Source organism: Ambystoma mexicanum, chromosome 4p (assembly GCF_040938575.1).
Source record: "Ambystoma mexicanum isolate Mex_15411 chromosome 4p, UKY_AmexF1_1, whole genome shotgun sequence".
Taxonomy (NCBI): Eukaryota; Metazoa; Chordata; class Amphibia; order Caudata; family Ambystomatidae; genus Ambystoma; species Ambystoma mexicanum.
Window position 1 is genome coordinate 1,141,711,494 of NC_090927.1, and position 23,712 is coordinate 1,141,735,205.

General features: G+C 47.4%; 1 protein-coding gene across 6 annotated transcripts in view; it reads right to left on the reverse strand.

The window, feature by feature from the left end:
- Positions 1-23,712, reverse strand: part of UTRN (utrophin) — a 2,010,688-nt gene that overhangs the window by 943,945 nt on the left and 1,043,031 nt on the right. The window contains exon 1 of one of the 6 annotated variants that reach the window (XM_069606730.1): positions 1,793-2,340. The exons of the other annotated variants lie outside the window; for them this stretch is intronic. Within the exon in view, the coding sequence (XP_069462831.1) occupies positions 1,793-1,936 (144 nt within the window). The 5' untranslated portion in view covers positions 1,937-2,340. Of the gene's footprint in view, positions 1-1,792; positions 2,341-23,712 lie in introns of those variants that run through there. 6 annotated transcript variants of the gene reach the window in all.

The following is a 23,712-nucleotide window of genomic DNA, read 5'->3' on the forward strand; positions in this document are numbered from 1 at the left end:
CCGATCTACTTAAAATGGAGCTTGAGCTGTGCGACTGAAGGGGAGGAGGGCTGCAATGCGCGGTGACAAGCGCCCCCCAAACTTACTGAGTGAAAGTACTTCTGCTGAGCAAATGTCACTGCCCACCCACAATTCAAGCACGGCAGTTAAATTGTGAGCCGGACAAGGGTGGTGTGTGCTTTCTCAATAAAAATTAAAAAAAAGTGTAAACACCCCGTGCTCCATCTAAATTTCGGCTCAGACCATGCAAGCCTCTACATTAAAGTTACATGAGCTCCCAAGACACCTCGCAGAGAACCGGTGTGTAAACAGCTCATCTCATGTAGATGTTGCACACAATTCATTTTTCTTTAATTCCAAACTCAATTCCACCGTCATTGTTTATTAAGAACCACGACACACACACACACACACCTATTCCGGCGACATGAACAACCCTCGAGGCCGCCTTTGGTTACTTTAATGCCAAAAAACCTGAACGTTAACAGCTTGACTAGTTTAACGCGTTTGGGCATGGTTACATGTCACCAAGTTATCCAAATGTTGACAGAAGCGAGAAAAGCTGCACAGGGCGGCGCCAGGTCACACAGTGCGCTAACGCTGCGACTATGACGCGCCTCCACTCTGGGCGCCTAGCGCTTCACGCTGTCTAGGAGTTAGCACAGGGCATAGCATATCCGAGATGGGCGTTTCTTGTACTTGGCCGGGTGACTGCTTTCCCCGCCGCCCTTCTCTGGGTACAAGACTGGGGGGCCTCGGGCACGCCTGTACACACTGCGGCGGCGGCCGGGCACGAGTGCTCCGAGGAGCCAGAGGAGAGGGGCGCGGAGGAGGAGCGCGGGCGCAGGCAGCCTGGGGCTTCCCCCGGCGCCGCGAGTCTCCAATGTTCCGCTGTCAGGAGAGCTGATGGGGGAGCATCCATCTGCATTAGGCGGCGATGATGCATTACAGCGGGTCAGCCGGGCGCTGCCAACTGCATGAAATGCGCGCAGCCGGGCGCTCCAGCGCCTCCAGCCTGGACTCGGGCCACCTCAAAAACGCAAAAAATAACCGCGGGAGCAGCAGCATGGGTTTGATTCTTCTCAAACTTTCATGATTTTATGGTGCTCATGAGTTCTCTGACCGGCGCATACACTCCAAGGCGTTCACACGTTTCAAAGCTGTCCAATAAGTCAATACTACTCACTACCTACAATTAACTTTCCTCTCCGGTCCCCCACAAGTACCAGCAAAAGGCAGTTATTTGTATCTCAGAGTAATCCCACGGCACAACCACTAAGGCACAGGGGGGTAACATACGGGGCACTATTTAAAGTTAGGGTACCCCGCCCCCAATGTCATTTGAGTATATATTCAGACGGTCGAAAATAAGATTTGTTTTTTTACCTCAACTAAATGCATACATATTATGCATGTTACCAGTGTTAAAACGGGTGTATGCCGCTATACAAACCACAACTGGAGCGTTCCCCAAGACTCAATCTCCATCTTCCCAGAGTGCTTCGAAAAAGTATAAAGTGCTATTCAGCGCTAAATAAACATGTGCAACCCAAGCGCCTATAATCGGCTAAACTCCAATGCTATACTACCTACGTATCCGCACTCACTTTAAAAAGCGTGTGATCCTGGGCTGGGAGGATGACCAAGGTCTCAGTTCACATATATGAGCGTTAAAAAAAAATGAAATCTGACAATGGGATGGCGCGAGGCGAGCAAAGTTTCGGCGATGGCCCAGTGGGCAGAGCAACTCTCCAGTGCTGGCAGGTAGCAGGTGCCCCCCACCCCCCCTTACCTTGTAGAGCTTCTGGTAGCGCGGGGACGAGACGGCCATCCTCTGCAGGCGGTGCAACAAGACCACAACTTTCTGCAGAGACGTCCTCACCACCGCCATCATTTTAAGATTGCCGCACTTCTGGAGGCACCTCGGGATGTGCATTCTCAGCGGGGGGAGGCGGCGGCAGTCAGGCCCTGCTGCCGGCCCCCAGACCCGGCGGGGGCAGCCCCCTCCGCATGCCGGGCCATCCAAGGGTGCGCGGGACACAGGGGGGCGCGCCCCGGCTGGGGCTGAAGTTACTGCAGGAACGCAAGTTCAGGAAGGCACCTGCGCGGGCTTGAGAGGCAGCAGCACCCCAAACTACCTAGGCGGCAGTCAGAGAGGCACCGTCCTTGTTAGAGTGCTGGCCGCAAAGGTGCACGAAAAACCACAACAGCAACACAAAAAGAGCATTCATCCGCGGGAAGCCTGTGGAGGCAGCTGAGAAAGATGCCAGGTGGCCAGCGGAACGCCCGGGCATCAAGTCTTGCTCGTCCGAGGAGCGACACGCGACAGTGACGGGAAGCGCCCCCCCCCCCTCCCCCTCCTCTTCAGAGCGCCCTCTCTGGCAGAGCCCGCGAGGAGCCGCGGATGCGCCGGGGATGCACCTGCTCTAATTAGATCAAGCGCGCGCAGCGGCCTCGCAAATCCTTGGCAAGCACCGCCGGGCCGTCCACGGAGCGCGAGCGCGCGACCAAGCGCCTTCCACAAACCGCCACTGACTGAGGGGGCACCAGGAGCGCGACCACGGGAGAGCAAACGCCACTGCAAGTTGCGGGGCACTTGCTGTTTATAGCTCTAGGGATACATGAGTCATATTACATTTTCTTCTGCACGTTGGCATACTGTGGCCATCGAGCATTTTTTTCATACAGTGACGCCGGTGATTTTTTATTTTTTTTTACTGGAGGGATGTAAATGTATGCACCTACTAATATGTGGCAGCGACCGAGTGCAGCCGCAACAAAACAAAGGCAGTTGAGGGTTGGAGTGAGGTGAGGAGAGGGTGAGGAGGAGGGGGTAGGGCGGGGGGGGGGGGGGGTAGGGCGGGGGGGGGGGGGTGGCGTATAATGGTGCATTGTACAGCACTTTTTGTGAATAACTGGATACAAATCACCAACAGGGTATTCATCACTTTTCCCGAGTGCAACTTTGCAGAATTAGTTTTGGCCAATTTTTTTACCACTTATTTTTACCACAAATCTACAGCTGGAAAGTTTGGGTTCCATGTATAGAAAGGCGGTAGGGAGTCTCCCCCTGTTTTTTATGGTAACAAAGGTGGTAAAAACGTCCCCAAAAATCTGCAGTCATATAATCGGCAAAAAAAGGAGGAAACCTCATAAGACCCACCAACAGTGCACAGGACCATTTTTTAATGCATTTTCATGCCTTTCCCAACAATATATGCCAGGATATAAAACATTTTGTTGCTGGCTGTGCCCATACTTGTAAATGCAGTCTGCACCAGTGTATGCCAGTATTGCCATATAGGAACTCTCATTTAGTAAAACATGTCATATCACAAAAAAAGTATATCTAGAGTGGCTATACCAATAAAGGCTGGTGTATCACGTAATCCCACATAGGTTTGCTTTTACCCCTTGAAAAAAAGTACAAACATTTCATGACATACAACAAATATATGGCCAGTTTGGAGCCACCAAGGTAAGCCAGTCTAGTCACATAATAACACTCATCCTGTTGGTTTTATCCTTGATACCAAGAAAGAAGGTACAAATGCCATCTCACGTTAAGTAAATGCAGATTGACACCACTAATGTAGGCCAGTCCAGCCGCAAAATTACACTTATGTTTGCTGTGGATCAAGGGTAAATCAAACATAAGTGTTATGATGTGGCTACACTGGCCTAAATTCAATGTATACCAGTCTAGCCACGTAATAACACTTTACTTACCATGTTTGCTTTAACCTTGATGTGCGGTACTGTGCATCAAGGGTAAAGCAAAAAGAAAGCCATGACCCCTGTGGGATGTTTTTACCCATGCATCCAAGCCCTACAATAAAACTGTGCAGTACTGGCATGGAAAACATCATGATGGCCAGAACTCCCCAGAGAGTGCACAGGGAAAACATGAAGAATAGGCTGCCACCCATTTTTGCCTATGTTGTGGGCACAGAAGGGCACTGCCTAAAACCACCATTAGGCTACACACAGTAACCTGAAACCATTGCAAAAGGCGCAATGCTGATTGCCAAAAGAAACCCATAACTATTGGGAATTAATTTCTTCAATGGGCACAAAATTATTTTACTGCAGAACCACACCAGTGCCATGTGCTGAACCTGGATAATATACTTCCATGTAAAATCTCTTGTTTGAAATGCATTAATTCAAGACTGATAAAAAAAAAAATGCATGCAGTACCCGCTTTGGACTCAAGGCGGCGCTAGCGGTTTAGACTGACAGAAGGCTGATTAGCTTCTGAAGTAGCAGTTCTCCTGTGACAATTGGGACTTCAAAAGACTGTGGGTCAATTAGAAATCTAACCACCTGCTGTTCCCAGAGACAATCTGATTTGATTAACAGGCCAAAAGGCTGGGGAAACCTTCTCACCTCCGAAAGCATAGGATATCACATGGTCATACTAACCAAATGCAAAGTGGCCCCCTGCTCTGTTGATCTCAGCTTGCTGGAGCCCACACAAAAGACCCTTTCTCTTGAATAGGATATGGTGATTTTGACTGTTTCCTGTCAACAAAGATCTGCCAGCCAGGAGAGACATGTGATCACTGTCATCCCCAAACTTTGGGGGCGGACTCAAACACTGCAGTACTTTGAATTAAAAGCAAATATATATTTTACAGAAATACTGATAACTCTTGGTAACCAGATGACAGAAATGTGAAATTTGGGGATCCTTAAAATGAAAACTTTGCCCACAATTCAAGCCCAAACTCCAATTTGTGTGATGTTCTGGGGCAAAACCCTGCTATTTATTGATACTACAGACTCTGTGTTTAAGCTAGAGACATGGGAATTTACTGGAGTATGTATGGACAGGCCATGTATATGTGTATAATTTTTAATGAAAAACCAATGTTGCATAACCCACTAAAATCGAAAATAAGTTGCCATTTCTTTACCCAAGCTCCTAGAAACGCCAGAGTCGGAACAGTGCCTACCTCATGTGATATATGATGTGTGTAGGTGATGTAAAAGCAACTGTGTAGTTGGGAAAGATGTATTTGGATCAAATATAGATTTGTGTGTAAAGATGACAGGGGAGGGCCCTCTGGCCATAAAATCTACCTCATCACTCTGACTCACAACTCAGTTCCCCCAATCAAGGGAGAAAGGAAAGCTTGGCCAATGATAAATTGAGAGAGGGGCTGGCTTAGTGATGCTGCGCACACACCCACTTTCTAAACACATACAAGCAGACCGTGCAGGACAAGTGGAGATCCCTTTTTCACTTTCCGCGGGACGCTCTGCCGGGAGACTTCAGACTTCAATCCATCAATCTTCAGAGACCAAGACTTTACTTCAGAATTTGTAAAGAACAGGCCTAACCCACAAGCTGAGTTCTCTTCAGCAGGCCTCAAAATCATTTGCAGACTATTCACACCCGGGCTGAGCTGTTGATTCTGGCCTGAAACCCTGCGCCAGAAAGATCCAGAAGCAGTGCTGTACCCAGAGAAAGCAGAGACACCCAGAAAGCAGACCAGAGATCCAGAGAACCACAGGCCGCTGTATCCGGGGAGCTGACCCAGACGCTGTGAGCAGAACCGGTGCCTGACAGACCCAGCAGAGCGGAGCTGACCCAGACGCTGTGAGCAGAACCGGTGCCTGACAGACCCAGCAGAGCGGAGCTGACCCAGGCGCTGCGCGCAGAGACCGTCCGTGGCGAGGGACCCGCAGCCAATCCTGACCCGATCCGTGGCGAGGTCCAGTCCTTTCAAAGCTAGGAGTGAGTACTTAGATCAGATTGTGACAGAAATAAGCTCTTAGTTAAAATAATTTAATCCAACTATTTTAATCTGTTTAGAACTGTCTCCTAGAAATCGTGTCACCTGTCATTTTCAAAGCTGTCACCTGTCAATTTGAGTTACTTTAAATCCGAAAAACGACCTTTACAAAATCGTTCATATCTCTGGAACCGTTTGTCCTAGGAACTTGGTTTAACTTTCCTCTGAAAGCTTAGAACCTCCTTATACTTTTGCCGTAATCGCGATTCACGCACACGCGAATTTTGCCGCGATTTGCGATTTGGCCTGATTTCTTTACCTGTAAAAAGATAGCAGCTTTTTGCTTTCCTTTGCTAAAAATTTGTTTGCCTCTTAATAACCATCCCTGAATCATTGCTAAAGTGAGCCTGAGCTCATCTCAAGTATCTCTCTCTCACTCACCCTGAACCTCCTAAAGGGAATTAAAAGCATTTTCAGCATATTTCTCACTTCACTGCCACCACATTCAAAGCACTTGGGCCTGTGTTTTAAAACTCATACCTGTTTCCTCTAAGATTGCTGGGGGGGAACTGAATTGCGTATTGTATTTGATTGCATTCCTGAGAACTGTGTGCTCCTCTTTCCATCTCCTTCCATTTCTTACATTGCATAGGGGAGGGGAGTGAATTGCCAGAGAAAAAGTGATTATCTTATCTTTTGCTAAAATCATATCAAGTATTTCTGTACTGCATTTTATTCCTCATTGCTTTTCCCTTGAAATCATAAAAGTATTTTTGCTACTTTATCCATCCTATACTAACTCCTCATTGATTGTAAAGAAGTGTGCTAGCGTCAGATTACCCATTGTTGATTAACATTATATTTATACGGGCGATATCGATTATTAATTTAATATAAAAGCGTGGTATCTATATTTTGTTTTATTTCTCAAATAAACCTTTTAAACTTGCAAAACAGAACTACTTCTTGGCTCAGTGGGGTCAGGGGGATTCTAAGAGAGGGGTGTTATATAGGGGTAGTCATCCAGAACTCATGAACTGGACATAAATATATATCAATAAGGGTTTCCATTCCGTATCCCAGACTAGGCATTGACTTAGCTGTAGTGTTGAATTGAATCCTCTTACACCCCAGCAGCTCCCACCCCTACATTTTGGGGACTAGCTGAGAGGGGATACTAAATTTAGGGGTGGAGAAGGCGTGCACGCACATGCACTACTTTCACCTACACACTCAAACTCCTTGCGTGCACACATTCATAAAAATACACCAACATAAGCACGCACATGTATACATGCAAACATAGAACATAACAAACAATAACCTTACCTGCTCACCAACTCCCACCCCCCATATTTGCCATGCTGCCATGGGGGACCGGATGACCCTCCTCTCTGCAATGTGAACATGCTGACTGACGAGAGAGGACCTCTGTCAGTCAGCTTGTCTATGCTTTTAGCGCAACGAGAGGCGGTGGGGCTAGGCTTCTGACACCCCACTGGTCTCTTATTCCGTGCCATGTTTGTTGCAGAGCCTAAGTTGATCTGCATACAAAAAAGGGTGCAATGGAAAATGCCCTCAGCTCAGAGGCAGGCAACACAATCCCCTGTGCAAATAAGGCACATGGTTGGACTGTGCTGCCTGCACTCATCCCAGGGGGAGAGCCGCCACTGCTTCTGCTGGGCTTTACCTTTTCTTCATAAATCAATAACATATTAGTACTAGTTCTAGGTGTTTCTGTACAAAAGAAAAGAAATAATCACAACGTAATTTAATTCAGGGCTGAGTGCTCTAATGCTTGGTTGGTTACAAATGAAGTGGCTGAAGGTCACTCGGTTAAACACCAGAAACTGGCTTTTTGTGTTTGGTTCATTTTTAAACTTTTCACAATATATTTGTATACAACATTTCCCATTATAAGTTTCCTACACAGAATCCTTATACAAGTTAGATTTCAAATTCCATTTTACGCAATTAACAATTCAAGAGAAGATAACATTATATTGGTGTTGCATTTCTAAGGCCCATGATCTTCTTCCAAATTGCGCCCTCCAGCATATTCACCCGTCTGGCATCTTTATATGCAGTTTCGAGGGCATAAACTATGCCTGCTAACAGTTTTTGTCTATATATCATTATCAACCCTGTCAAACTATAACCTGCAACACAATATATACATTTTTTTTTATAGCAAGCATAATGCAGATGGCCTTTAGGTAAGGCCTCTTCAGGAGAAACTTGTCCCCTTTCTGGGCACTAATGTCATAGCCCAGATAGCAATAGTTGGGGACCGCGTCAATCATATTGTTACACGTTTTGATAGAGTGCTCAACCCTTAATAAGTTACCAAACCACAAACATTTAGATTTAGCCAAGTTTATCCTCAATCCATTATTGGAGGCATACTTCAGGTCTGCGCTCTCTTACAACTTCCAATGTAGATGTTATCAAATACATTTGGGCTGGAGATGTTATCGTCCCCAGTAAAATGTGCAATGGTAAAACAGACTTTCCCCGTCACATTACACATGGGTCGGTATGTGCATTCAAAGGTAAGGGACTACAAGGGTTTAACAGTTTGTACTCATTTCTAATAATAGGATGAATTCTCCGTGCTCATTTCGGTTTTTCACAAATATCTATTAGGACTAGACTAACATGGCATGCAACATTTTGCATATCACATCACACTTTGTAACAGTGTGTCGAGAGTACACTATGACATGTGGAATTATTTGTTGGCCTGAGCCAAGGATTCTATTTAAAGGTGCCCAATTTTACAAAAGCGCTGTGTATCCAAGTTGGATGAAAATGCATTCCGTTTTAAATAATCTCGCCTCTCGATTCAAAAGGCATCAGGCTTTATGTAAATACTATGTTGCTTTATAATCAATGTTAAAGGGAGAAACAGCGCATTATATTTAACACAACACTGGGGTCTTTGTCACTTTAGCATTCCTTTTTTCTACAGCCCACTATTGCCAGAAAAGCATTACGTCCTTGAAATTTGGATTTATATTGGGGTTTTATTTAACTTTTGTAGTGTTGCTTCTCATTTGAGGAAAGTCACCTTGGACTCTACCTGAAGCTGTTGGCCTCTGCAAAGTCCTCCCTCTGCTGGGTGCTTAGACCCCAGTCCTACCCAGCTTTGCAGTTTGCCTTCCAATCAGTCTTCAGTCTCAGTTCAACCCAGCCGTTTCTCTTCAGTGGTATCCAGAAATTCGCCAATGTGTATCTACCCCCAAAAAATAATTAATACCATTGCCATTCCGTGTGCATGCAATTAAACAGCTTTCATTCCTCCCCCGAGCTTGTGAAAGAGGTGTGGCTTCCTCAGTCCCATGATCTGCAAAGGGACGAGTAAACTCCCCCATAATGTAACTAAATGGCAATTTCATTTTTGTGGCCCAACATTTGGTTTGAATGTAAGATTAATACAATCATTATCATCAGATTCTATAGATCAGTGCACACAATCACTTGCACAAAAGATTGTTGTGTGATAACGATTTCAACATGCGTTTTTCGTAATTCACTCCTAATCTTTCCATGACACCCCACAAGGATTGTGTGTGTGGTGAAAAGACATATGTTCTATCTACAGTCTGCAACACGTTTTGTGTTGATCTGACCTTGTATCACAGAGATACAATTACATTAATAATTAAATATTTGATTAACATTGCACACATAGGACTACTTCCATTTGTAAATAAAGAAAATGCTGATTTCAACCACAACATGGCACTGTTAATACATGGGAAATGGGCTCTTTTCCATTTTAATGGCATATGAAGCTCAAATACTTGTATTTAGCTTCAATTCTGTTTCAACCAGTGTGGCATTGTTTTCGAAATTACATCTTCCATTCTTCCATGAACACAATAATAAGGCCTACCTTGTGATCAGAAGTCTCATGACTGTATCCCTGGACTGGGGTTTCAAGCATGAGAGGAAATTGCGGACAGTTTCAAGTTACCCAAGCAGTAACCGGAATATACCCGCGCCTGAATCGAGTTTTAAATAAGACATGTTATTTGAAGTGCAGTACATGCAATGCAGAACAAGGGACCTTCAATGATATGTTTTCTGCAGGACATTTTACATTATTTTAGTTAACATGTAACATATACAAACTACAATCATTTAAAATAAAATAACAGATGTTTAATACAAACGTGGATTTTCCTTGAGGTTTTAAAGCTCTTAATAGGCGCCCTGGGGCTGCTAATTTATCTGGGATGTGGGAAACGCTTTTTACATGTGCACAGTTGCAACCTTTCTGTGCATTTTTCTGCATGTTCATCGATACTAATGAGGCAATAGTTGAAGAAATGTGTGAATTCAGTTGTGTCTTTAAAGTATGAAATCTGGACTGTATTGTCACATCTTAAGTTTTCTGTTTGCCAAAGCTAAAAACAGGCCGGAAACTGTGATTGTGCAATTAACTGTCTTGAAAGGACCTTCGAAATTGTCGCAGTCTGAAATTCGGTTATTAAAGAGACATCCATTGATCATTTATACGAGCAAAATGCACACTCCAATAGGAAGCATACTTTTGCAAATGGTACCTCTTGCTTTTTCAGAAAGCCTTTTCTCAGTACACTTTATTTTAGGCCATTATCTGAGCCTCATTTTCTTACACACATCTTCATTGCGCATTTGTCACCCTGCAGTAACCAATCTTGACATTTTAAGTACAAACAAGCACACACTGAATGGAAATATACAAACAAAACACTATTAAGACTAACTACAATTCTAAACTAAGGGAGACTGAAGGTTACTCTAATGCTGGTTATATTCATGTTTATTAAATAATAGACTAAGCCACAACAATGGCATAACCAGGTAGAAAGCGGAACATTAAATATATATTTATTATATATTCGTTTTCACACCAACACCAAGGCACATAAGGGTGACCAGCGTTCGGCCACTTTTTTTTCACCGAGCGGACATCGTCCCTCTTGGGGGTTTTTAGGGCCAGTGTTGACCCACGCCCCCCAAACCCCTCAGAGCGCCAAAAAAATACACCATTTTGCTTTGCTCAGCTGCTACGTACCGAAATGTGGATTTGAACATAGGCTACCAGGCCGACACTTCACCACACAAACACGTGGAAATACAATGAATGGCGGCGTCTGAAATATCTCAACACCATTTCAACAAATAATCTTGGGTTTAAAAGCTGTGCACCTTTTATATTTATACACACACGTTTCAATAAATGGAACAAAATAAGTCAGATGGCTTGTTTTACTGCTGTGGGCATTACTGCCCCTGGATAGAGCGACATAGCAGGTCAAAGACCTCTTTAGAATACGTATTGGAACAAAATGTACCAGTATCGGCTCCACTACAGTGCAATGAAATATATCTATAATGTTGCATAGGAATAGGTTATGTTATGTTAAAGGTACTTATACAGCGCACCGTCACCAGCGGAACTGGTACCGAGGGGCTCTGGCAGATCTGTAAACGAGAGGGTGGGATGGGTTAGTAAGGTGAAGAGGGAGTAGGATAGTGAGAAGAGTGGTGTACTGTTGGCAGCTTCAACTCGGTAGACACCGGGTGCTGAGCTTTGGTGGGGGTATTGGATTGGTGTCAGTTGCGTGTGCAGTTGGTGCGGCTTATGTTAGGGTGACCAGATTTCCAAAACGAAAAACCAGGACAACCAACAACATAAAAGAGGGGCTACCCCATTGCAGCCCACCAATTACCAACCCTCCCCCAACACGGACCCACAACCACCACCCAATCATATTTCCAGCATGTCCCCTTTCTATAAACTGTATATGATCTAATTTGTGCAGTTTTGTCTGTGAATCTTGGCATGTTAATTCAAAACAGGCGTTTGCTCCAATTGATATACCATGGCTTGCTGTACACTCATTTCCAAGCCAGTTTATGTGGCAGTCAGTATGTGTTGTGACTTGTACCTGAAACGTTGGGGGTTCGAGCCAAACCTCCAACTTCAAAATTCTGAAAGTGTTGTGAAAAACAATTACAATTTTAATGACCGTAGGTACCCTACCCTGCAAACCCCTGGACGGGGTTGCACCCTACCCTGCAAACCCCTGGACGGGGTTGCACCCTACCCTGCAAACCCCTGGACGGGGTTTCTAAAATGAAAAAACTCCCGGGACGGAGGGTGATTTCCCCAGACTGTCGCGGGAAAACTGGGACGTCTGGTCACCCGAGCTTATGTGTTGTTGAGGTGAGGTGAAGTGCGTGCAGCTTGTTGTGCGAGAGATGGTTGTGTGAGTTTTTGAGTGAGATAAGTATGTAGAGAGTTTGAGCTTATATTGGTTAGTGGGTTATATGGCATTTAACATGCTAACATTCACAGCTCTGTCTAAGTGTAGTACTTGCTGATCTACATAGTTCCGTCTAAGTGTGGCACTCGCTAACCTTCACAATAATTATGCAGCTATGGCGCAGGCTGATGTATGTATGATGTAATATGAGAACATGTAGATGGGGAGACCGCTAGACGCTACTGCCACCTTTAGAGAAGCCGTGTTTGGGGTATGAATAATTCCTTGCCCTGAAGGCAAACATTTCTGTCACTTTAATCAAAAAAACTCAAATTAAACAACAGCTTTATGTGTATTGAGCAGGAGATTAAACACTCCTGCTCCCACAGCGCAGCATTAAGGGGGACATAAAAGCGAGAACATTGCAACCAGAGCACAGCTTTCAATTAACTTCAGAAATAAAGTTGGTCTTTGAACAAACCGCTCACGGTACGCCATAAAGCACGCGCGTGGACAGGAAGGAGCGTGGCACACACTTCAGCAGGGGAACTCAAAATGATAGAATACATGAGGGGTTTTCCCATACAAACATGGCGCATCATCAAGCCAGTTTACTCTCTGGATATTACTTCAATATTTTTAATTTTTAAAATGTTCACAAAAGTTACGTTCATAGCGCACCCCCGAGCGGCCACACGTGCGTCAGCAGTGGCCCTCTGTTCCCGTTGCTTGGAGACGAACTTCTTAGCCCAGAGGAATTCTGCTATGGGTTGGGCATTGTTTTTAAAGTAAACACGTGAAATTAATGTCAGATAGATGTATACGCAACAGCGAGTAGGTTGTTTCTGTCCTGAGGAGCAGAAGGTGGGTTGTTATAAATAGGAGCGGTGCAAAAAGATGTATTAAGCAACGAGTTAATTCGTGAGATAATAAAGCGTTTTCCTTCACTGTCTTTCTTTCAGTCTTCATAATAAAATGCAAACGCAGGTTCGATTTTTTTAGGCTAAAATTACTTTGCATGCTGGTAGTTGTAGGCTCCAGTTTATGATGTTCAATATAAAGCTAAGATCATATTCTTTTAGCTCAACATTTGCCTAAAACGATGTATACATGTTGTCAGGTACATTTATTGTGGGATCTGTACTGCAGGACATCTCTATAAAACGCTGTCATTTTTATCTCTTTTACATTGGACTCCCATGACCCCTCTTGTACCCCCTCTCCTCCCATTTGCTCCACCTCGCAGGTGGAAAACCAGAGCATGTTTACACTCGGCGAACAGCATGTAAACCTTACTTTTTCAATCATTCGTTTGGTACACAAATCATCGACATAATCGCCCATGAAACCGAATGTGATCACCTGCAAATATCGCATTAACTTGGTGTTACCGGCCCATGCATAGTCTCATTGTTAAACCTTAAAAAAAGAAGTCTTGCTTCAAAGGTGAAGAGAAGAGAGCCAATGGGAAATAGAGTAATTCCAAGGAAAGACTAACCTATGGAGGGCAATGGTTCGGGTCAACAAACTTGGGTCAGAAAAACGTGTGCAAGAAAATCTGTGAAGGAGAGTTGCATTTGTGGGAATTTCGAAAATGTGGTGGATGTGCTTGTGACAGTGCGCGGAACAGTGCTAATAATGAAACTCTCAAAACTGGAAAATGGGTTACAAAATTATTACTGTAATCTCTCTTTCAGTATATGTCAAGTTAACTGTCTCTCAAACTTTCTACGTCTTCAATTACTCAAACTGGCAAGGATTTGGGGATCCTCACTCCAATACCCGGCATGTAGAATATTACTTTCTTTCCAGAAATGTAATGCATTGGAATTCTTACTCCAGGTCCCGGATAAGGGCATTGAGAACCGCTCACATGACCCAAGTTGATTCAATTACTGTTCGACTAGGGTTCAGAGTGCATCTGTGCACTCAATGGTACACCTATGGTGTATTTTCGCTCAGTCCTACAACCTGGGCCAGGTGGGGCCATATGGATCTTCCATGAGAAATGGTTCACACCTGGCAGCATTAAATACACACCCATCTCTTTGATCTTGTGGTCCCATTCCAGACCTGGGTGTCCAGGCTCTCCTCTTCCTCACCATTTTTGCAAACCTAGCCAGTGGTCTGCTGTCTGGAGATCTGATGCCATCCTCACCAGGCCTCAGGTAAGCGTTATGTTTTTAAAGGATAAAGTTAAGATTAGTAATTTGTTACTTTCCGATTCTATCGCTCCCTGGATTGGCTGACGATAGGTTTCACTTTTCCTCAATCGCTTATTTCTACCACAGGATACCTGTTATTAAAAATTTGCGGCGGACATCTGCACTTTGCTTCAGAGCACTTTGACAAACTCTCGGAAGGAACAAGAAAAATCCACAGCTGAAAATATAATGAAAGACCAGCATGGCATAAAGAAGAGGGCGCTCAGGTGCCTCATCAACCTGGACACGTGGTTTCCAATTCTCCTGAAATTAGCACAGCATATTTTATATAACGGCTCAATTGTAATGTCATTATGAGTACAGTTCGAGCAGTTATATTTGTCTTTACAAGTCCTACATTTTATTTGAGAATTTCTGTACGGTCAACAATGGTAAGAAGAAGTTACTTTCTTACCTGGTAACGTTCTTTCGATGGGATGGTCCGACGACGTATTCCACATCTATGACAGGTAATGTCCACAGCTGTGCTGCTTCGGAAAATCTTTGGTGTCTGCGTCGATGCGCCGTCCCCGAGGACCTCCTCCGACGGGCGACGTCACCCGATGTGATCAGTAGGACGCACAACGCCCATAGCCTCAGTTATAGTTTTTTCCCAGAACGTGTGCCACCAGTTTACTGCCAGTCAGACACACAAGGCCTTGCGGAACGCAAGCTGCAATCGCCAAAGAAAATTCTGCAGCGGGGAAGGCAGGGAGGGAGCGATATGGAATACATCGTCGGACCATCCCATCGAAAGAACGTTACCAGGTAAGAAAGTAACTTGGTCTTCGAGGGGATTGGGTCCTCCGACGTATTCCATATCTATGACAGACTCCCAAAGCAGTACCAAGCAAGGAGGAGGGAAAGAATTTAGAATACAAATTTAGCATGCCCAATCAAATTGCGGAATAAAGAACTGCCTTGCCAAAGGCCAGATCTTGCCCTCTGATGGAATCAAGGGAATAGTGACGTACAAAAGTATGTACGGAAGCCCAGGTGGCTGTATCACAGATGTGACGAATAGGAACTCCCCTCTGCAGGGCAGTAGACGCAGCCACTCCTCTGGTGGAATGGGCCCGCAAGCCAGCCGGAGGGTCCTTACCCGCCAAGCGCTAACACTCAGAGATAGCTAAAATAATCCAAAGTCTGTTTCGTCACAGCTTGTCCCAAACGCTTTCCAGCGTAACCAATGAAAAGTTGATCATCCACTCTGACCCGGGACATGCGCGAAATATAAAAGCTCAACGCTCTCCGAGGATCAAGCCTATGGAGCCTCTCCTCTTCCTTACCAGGATGTGGAGGAGGATAGAACGCCGGAAGAAAAACCTTCTGGCTCAAATGAAATTCCGAAACCACCTTCGGAAGAAAAGAAGGACGAACTCCAAGGACAACCCTGTCCTTATGAAACACAGTGAAGGGTGGCTTAACTGAAAGTGCCTGTAACTCACTCACTCTGCGCGCGGAAGTAACCGCAACCAAAAACACAGTTTTCAGAGTCAACAGCCTCAAAGGGCAAGAATGTAAAGGCTCAAACGGAGCACCCATAAGAAACTTAAGAACAGGGTTCAAATCCCAACCTGGCACCAAAAAAGGTGACAGAGGGAACACATTAGTGAGCCCTTTCAAAAACTGCGAAATTAAAGGAATCTTAAAATAGGAACACTCTCCAGACGAGCGCTTAAATATGGACAGCGCCGCCAGGTAACCTTTAATGGTCCCCACTTGCAAGCCCCTGTGGGCCAAAGAAAGCAAAAAAGACAGAACCATGGGAATGTCACATTCAAAAGGATCCACATTCTGAACTCTGCACCAATCGCAGAACTTTCTCCAACGGCAACGGTACAGAGACTTAGTTGCCGGCCGCCTGGCCGAGAGCAACACCTCCTTCACGTCTTCAGGGAGGTCCCAATCCTTATACCTCAACCTTTCAGAAGCCAAGCGTGAAGATTGAGGGATCTGACCTCTGGATGGAGAACCTGACCCCCCTCCCGTGAGAGCAGATCGTCTCGGTAGGGAAGACGACGTGGAGGGCAGATGGACAAGTCTAGAGGGTCCGGGTACCACGTCCTCTGGGCCCACGCCGGAGCAATGAGGATTATCCGGGAACCAAACCTCCGTAACCTCTGCAGCACTTGCGGGATGACGGGGACTGGAGGAAACGCATACAGCGTTCGGAATGACCACTCCACCACAAACGCGTCTCCTAAGGCTCCTTTTGGAGGAAATTCCCGCAAGCAAAACCTTTCGCACTTCCGGTTGACACTGGAGGCGAAGAGATCCACTTGAGGGGTCCCCCAAAGAGCGAAGATCTCCAGAATATCCTGAGCCAGCTCCCACTCGTGAGAGATCGTGCTCTGCCTGCTCAGAGCGTCCGCCGTCTCGTTGTCGTCTCCGGTCAGATGAACCGCCGAGATCGAAACTTCCTGCTGGATGGCCCAGAACTCGAGCTGCATCGCCTCCCTGCACAGCGGAAGTGACCCTGCCCCCCCCCTTTTTGACGAGGTAGTGCATGGCCACCGTGTTGCCCGTTAGAATCAGGACACTTTCCGCGCACAGTCGGCAGAAAAGCCTTCAGGGCTAGCCTGACGGCCCTCAGCTCCAACAGATTGATATGGAGTCTGGACTCCGATGGAGACCAACGACCGCTGACAGTCAACTCATTGGCATGAGCTCCCCATCCCGTGAGGGATGCGTCCGTCACGATCGTCACCTCCGGCCAGGGCAGCCAAAATGGGGCCCCCTTCATCAGAGTGCCCTCGACGGCCCACCACAGAAGGTCCCGGGCTACCGAGGGCAGCACCTGAACAGGGTCCGACAGCCTGCCGGAGCTTGAGTGCCCACTGCAAAGATCTCATCCGCAGACGAGCCTCTGGCACCAGAAGAAAGCAGGATGCCATGAGGCCGAGCAGTCTCAAGAATTCGGACGCTGGGAGATTCTGGGCAAGCTGAAACTTGTGCACCATCTGCTGAATGTGAAGAGCCCTCACCTGAGGAGGAAAACACTGCCCCAGGGACGTGTCGAGCACTGCTCCGATGTACTGGAGCCGCTGCGTTGGTGTCAAATGGGACTTCTTTAAATTGAGGGAGAAGCCCAGCCTGTGAAGGGAGTGGCAGGTGACGGACAGATGATCCAGGACTTGCTCGGGAGAGCTCCCCCTGATCAACCAATCGTCCAGGTAGGGGTAGACGTGAATCCCCCCTTTCCTGAGATGCGCTGCCACCACCACCATGAGCTTGGTGAAAACCCTCTGGGCGGAGGTCAATCCGAACGGCAGGACCCGAAACTGAAAGTGCGAGTCGCCAACCGCGAACCTCAGGTACTTCTTGTGCTTGGGATGGATCGGCACATGGAAATAAGCATCCTTGAGGTCGAGAGACACCAACCAGTCCTGAAGTTGAAGGGCCTGGAGGACTTGAGAAAGAGTCACCATCTTGAACTTGTCCTTCCTGAGGAGTTTGTTCAAACCGCGCAAGTCCATGATGGGTCTCAATCTCCCGTCTTTCTTCGAAATCAAAAAATAAGGGGAATACCATCCCTTGTTCCTCTCCGCTACAGGCACCAGTTCTATGGCGCCTTTCTACAGCAGGGCTTGAATTTCCTGCGCAAGGAGCGGATCCGGACACTTCAAAGAGAGGTTCCCTGGTGGATTGTCGTGAGGCCTCTGCCGAAAAGGAAGACAGTAGCCGTGGGTAATGATCTCCAGAACCCACACATCCGAAGTAATGGCTTGCCACTCTACAAGATGCTGCGCCAGCCTTCCCCCAACCGGCGAACCATGGGACCTGGCCTCATGACTGAGTGGTAGCTGCTGCGGCGTTGCCTGAGGGCAAAGAGGCAACTGCCCGAGCGGCCTTGGCACCTCGAGTACCTTTGTTTCCACCTCTGGCACTCTTACGATGGCCTCTTTGACTGCTAGCTCCCCTCGCTTTACTAAAGGACGAGTAATAGCGAAAGGAACCTCCCCTCCATTGCTGTCCCCTAGGACAAAAAGGCGGAGGTTGGCGAACTGCAGCGCCCAACGACTTTGCTGCAGCTTTGGAGGTCTGAAACCTCTCAAGGCTCTCATCAGCCTTGCTGCCAAAAAAGTGTTCACCGTCAAAAGGCATGTTGAGGAGCCGGGACTGCACATCAGGAGCAAACCCAGACTTCTGCAACCACGCAAACCTGTGCATTACTGTGCTCGCCGCCATGGACCAGCTGACACAATCCGCCAAGTCCAAACCCGACTGAATGGCCTCACACATAGCATCCTTGCCATCCTGAACCATAGCAAGGAAACCATCCCGTTTGTCCCCTTCGGGAATATGATCAGCCGCTAATGCAACACAGTTCCACAGAGTGTGTGTGAAACGAGACGAGGCACATATGGAGTTGTCCACCCGAAGCGCCATACCCCCCTAAGAAAACACTTTCTTCGCCCAGCCGTCAAAACGTTTTTGTCGTCCCTATCCGGAGGGATGGTAGGATACGACGCCTGCTTTGCCGGGGCTGTAGCCGCCTGCACCACCAAACTCTCCGGGGTGGGGTGCCTAGACAAGTAGCAGGGGTCGCTACTGGCTGGACGGTATTTTCGCGTCAAAGACTTGCCCACTGCCGGGAGACTCTCCGGAGCAGTCCAAGACGCCGCCACCCTTCTCTGCAGAGCCATATGAAAAGGCAAAACCGGGTCAGTGGGTGGACTGAGATCAAGGATGTCCGTGAGATCATCCTGAACGAACTCCCCTGGGGGAGCTGACCAACCCAAGTACTCGGTACCCCAAGACATAAGGCGCTGATATGAAGAATCGGCATGAGTGCCAGGCTCCGGCCGACCTCCACCTCCGGAGAGGTGTCCAGTCCACTGGCATCATGCAGCGACTGCCTCAGGTCATCAAACTGGCTATGGCCCGAGATAAGGTCATCTGGAAAAGTAACCGGAACCAGGTCGCCATCAGAGCTTTCATCACCCTCTGAAATGTACTCCAGGCGTGGAGAGGAAGACCTCTGTGGACCAAAGCAGTGCCGGACCTTAGCCATAGCCTTTCTAGGGGCAAACCCCGTGCCACGGGGCCCCTCCGACACCACCGCCTCGAAAAGGCGTAGAGGGCGCCGAACGAATCGGCGCCGGCAGAAAAGGCGTCGAGGGCGCCGAACGAGTCGGCGTCCACAGAAAAGGTGTCGGCGTCGAGCGAATCAGCGTCGACATCAGCTGCAGCGCCGCCAGCATCGGCGGCGTCGACACAGTCCTCGAAGCCGGAGCTCCAAGCGTGTCTCTCGACAACCTAGGCGTCGACGACCCCCTCGGAGGCGGAGCCTCGAGAGAAATAGTCGACGACCTCGGCACCACAGGCGTCGACATCTTCTTCAAAGATGGCACAGGATCACATGGTCTCAAGCGCGTCGAGGACCGGGACCTGGCACGGGCATGGCGAGAACGGCTACCCTTGTCCGAGCGGGACCTCTCCCGCGAGCCGTGCCGACCACTCGAGCCCGAAGGCATACGAGCGGTGTCTCTCAACCGGTGCCGACCGACCCCACTCGGAGGCGCGGACGGACCAGTGCCCTGCGATTCTAGAATCGCTAGCATCTGCTTCCCGAAGGAAGCCGAATACTCCGGTGTCGCTTGCATGGAGGGATAAGCGACGGGCGGAGTCCTCGGAAGAGGACGGGGAAGGCGACCTATGCCGGCGCTTCCTGGAATGCCTCGAAGAGGCAGAGGAGTGGCGAGACCGACTCCTGGAAGGAGACCCACCGGACTACCGACGATGACGCGGAGAGTCGCCCCTCGAGTCATCCGTCGAAAGCCCCGCAGACCTCGACTTCCGGGGCTTAGACACCCGGCCTACCGACAGCTTCTTCTTGCGTTCCCGCAAGGCCTTTGCAGTGAGCGACTGGCAGTCGACACAGTCGTCCGTATCGTGGGCCTCCCCGAGGCACCAGAGGCAGGCGTAGTGCGAGTCCGTGACCGACATCTTGGACCCACAGTCCCCGCAGTTCTTGAAGCCCAGACGCGGGGTTGAAGACGAGAAAGACATCGCCATGAACAGGTCTTCACAACAAACCGAACAGGTTAAACGAACCGAGAATAGAAAACAGCAAACTCCAACGAGTCGAGGCGTACCGAGATTCACGAAACGAACATATTCGTGGAAAAAACGGAACTGAGGCTATGGGCGTCGTGAGTCCTACTTATCACATCGGGTGACGTCGGCTGTCGGAGGAGGTCCTCGGGGGCGGCGCATCGACGCAGGACGCAGACCCCAAAGATTGTCCGAAGCAGCACAGCTGTGGACATTACCTGTCATAGATATGGAATACGTCGGAGGACCCAATCCCCTCGAATATGGAGTTTACAGTTCTGATGTAGTCGTAAAACGAACAACTTTCATTCAAACTCAAAGAGCAGCATTAAAACCACATCCCAAGAATCAAGGCAATGGATACCCCCAGAGGTAGTATCATCTACAGTTAGACATCTTCAAGAAGTGCAGAAAAACAGTTGGTTGAGTTTACCCAGGTCTTATTTATGTCATCATTGTTCTACCCTGTTTGAACACATTTAGCTTTTCATTTTTAAGATTCATAAATTAATGCACTCATTATGTGAGGTCACGCCTGGAAACATCACTTGCCTCCATTGCAAACTGAATATTTTTGAATGTTAATAATAAATTAGTTCGGTATCACTCAAGAGGAAAAAACGGACAGACATGTTTCACACCAATTGCTGCGCTTCCTCAGAGTTGTGTAATTAACACATCTGGTACAGTTTAATGTTGCATAGAGAACATCAATTTAAAGTTCACACAAAGCAACCTACACCACACAAAATGTTGAAGCTTGTGCTTCTGGCTTTTGACACCATAAAGGATTAGTTTCCATTGACCGCTGCATCCAAAATCATTGCAGCCACCACATGTCTACGGTCCTTATCCACTGCTGTTAGACAAGCCCAGTAGGGTGCTGCATCAATTTCAAACTACAGTAGGATGTTGCACATTTGGAGCTCTCTGCTTTGTTTACGGTGTCACTTGCATGAAGAGGATAATCAACAGGATTATCCACCCCTCTAGAACATAAAGCACACATAACTAAGGACAAAGTTCAAACCATAAATGCAAAAGCTTCCCTCCTGATCCAGAAAACACACTCCCAAAGCAATCTAAAGCGATCTGGTGAATGGTATCTAGTGCTGTATACATTTCCACAGCTCCTAGTAGCGCAACCAAAATGACAGCCCCGAGGTCATGTCTCAGTGGATGACTTTCTGGCAATGAAAAAGACAAACACTAAAAAGTAGATATCTCCTTCACCTCTGACCTCATCCCAGAAACTTGCATTAATAAACCATTCAATACCATCCTATCTGTCTGAGCCCTGCAGAAATTCTGACAGAGCCCTTCTGTGATCAATCGGATCATCTGTTCCCATGATTCTCCTTGCACCACCATCAAAATGACTATCGATTAATAAACCATTCGCATCCGAAGAAACCTTTACTGTGGCGACACATCCTTTGCCAGTTTTCTATTGTCCCTTACTATTCACAAGAACATCATGTATTATCAGCCTGCTTTGACCAGCCAATCATGGTCAAATAGTTCTGCAGTTGACCCTTCTCCCTAGCAAAGGGTTATTTATTTTGTATTGCCTTTTCAATACACACATCGCCTATTTCGTCATTTACTGTATTATGAATATGTGTAATATAAAGCCAGTCTTGGGGACTGGTCTTGGGGACTGGTCTTGCTGAATAAAAGCAACATGTTTTGAGCACGAAAGCAATGGCTCAGGGTAGATATTTGGAATTTATATCCAGAATAAAACAACCCCTGCATTTGGATACTCAGCTTACTTTTGAAGCACTATTAGAAAATAACACTCTGATACAGCACAGTAGAACACTAAGCGAGACTAGAGTGAGAAGCATTTTTATGTGGTTGGAGCCCCCCTTTCGTTACCTAGTCTGTTCTAGCTCTACTTCCTGCCACAGAAGAACAAGTTACTTTCTTACCTGGTAACGTTCTTTCGATGGGATGGTCCGACGACGTATTCCATATCTATGACAGTAATCACCACAGCTGTGCTGCTTCGGAAACTTTTTCGGCGTCTGCGTCCTGCGTCGATGACGTCGATGCGCCGCCGTCGAGGAACTCCTCCGACGTCCGACGTCATCCGATGTGATAAGTAGGACGCACGACGCCAGTAGCCTCAGTTGTAGTTTTTTCCCCCAGAACGTGTGACAATAGTCAACTGCCAGTCCGACACAAAGCCTTGCGGAACGTAAGCTGCAAACGCAACAGAAATTCTGCAGCGGGGAAGGCAGGGCGGGAGCGATATGGAATACGTCGTCGGACCATCCCATCGAAAGAACGTTACCAGGTAAGAAAGTAACTTGTTCTTCGAGGGGATTGGGTCCTCCGACGTATTCCATATCTATGACAGACTCCCAAAGCAGTACCAAATCAAGGAGGAGGGAAAGAATTTAGAAACAAAATTTAGAATAGCCAATCAAATAGCAGAGCAAAGGACCGCCTTGCCAAAGGCCAGATCCTGCCCTCTGATGGAATCGAGGGAATAATGCCGCACAAATGTATGCACTGAAGCCCAGGTGGCAGCATCACAGATGTTGCGAATAGGAACACCCCTCTGCAGGGCAGTAGATGCAGCCAAGCCCCTGGTAGAATGGGCCCGCAAGCCAGCCGGAGGGTCCTTGCCCGCCAAGCGGTAACACTCCGAGATGGCCAAAATAATCCAGCGGGACAAAGTCTGTTTCGTCACAGCTTGCCCCAAGCGCTTACCAGCGTAACCAATAAAGAGTTGATCGTCCACTCTGACCCGGGACATGCGAGAAACATAAAAGCTCAAAGCTCTCCTAGGATCAAGCCTATGGAGCCTCTCCTCTTCCTTACCAGGATGCGGAGGAGGATAGAATGCCGGAAGAACAATCTTCTGGGCCAAATGAAATTCCGTCACTACCTTCGGAAGAAAAGAAGGACGAACTCGAAGGACAACCCTGTCCTTGTGAAATACAGTGAAGGGTGGCTTAACAGAAAGTGCCTGTAACTCACTCACTCTGCGAGCGGAAGTAACCGCAACTAAAAACACAGTTTTCAAAGTCAACAGCCTCAAAGGGCAAGAATGTAACGGCTCAAACGGAGCACCCATAAGAAACCTAAGAACAAGGTTCAAATCCCAACCGGGCACCAGGAAAGGCGACGGAGGGAACACATTAGTGAGCCCTTTCAGAAACTGTGAAATTAAAGGGATTTTAAAGTAAGAACATTCTTCAGATGAGCGCTTAAAGATGGACAGCGCCGCCAGGTAACCCTTAACGGTACCCACTTGCAAGCCCCTGTGGGCCAAAGAAAGCAAAAAGGACAGAACCATGGGGATGTCACATGCAAAAGGATCCACATTCTGAACTCTGCACCAGTCGCAGAACTTACGCCAACGGCAACGGTACAGAGACTTAGTTGCGGGCCTTCGGGCCGAAAGCAACACCTCCATCACGTCTTCAGGGAGGT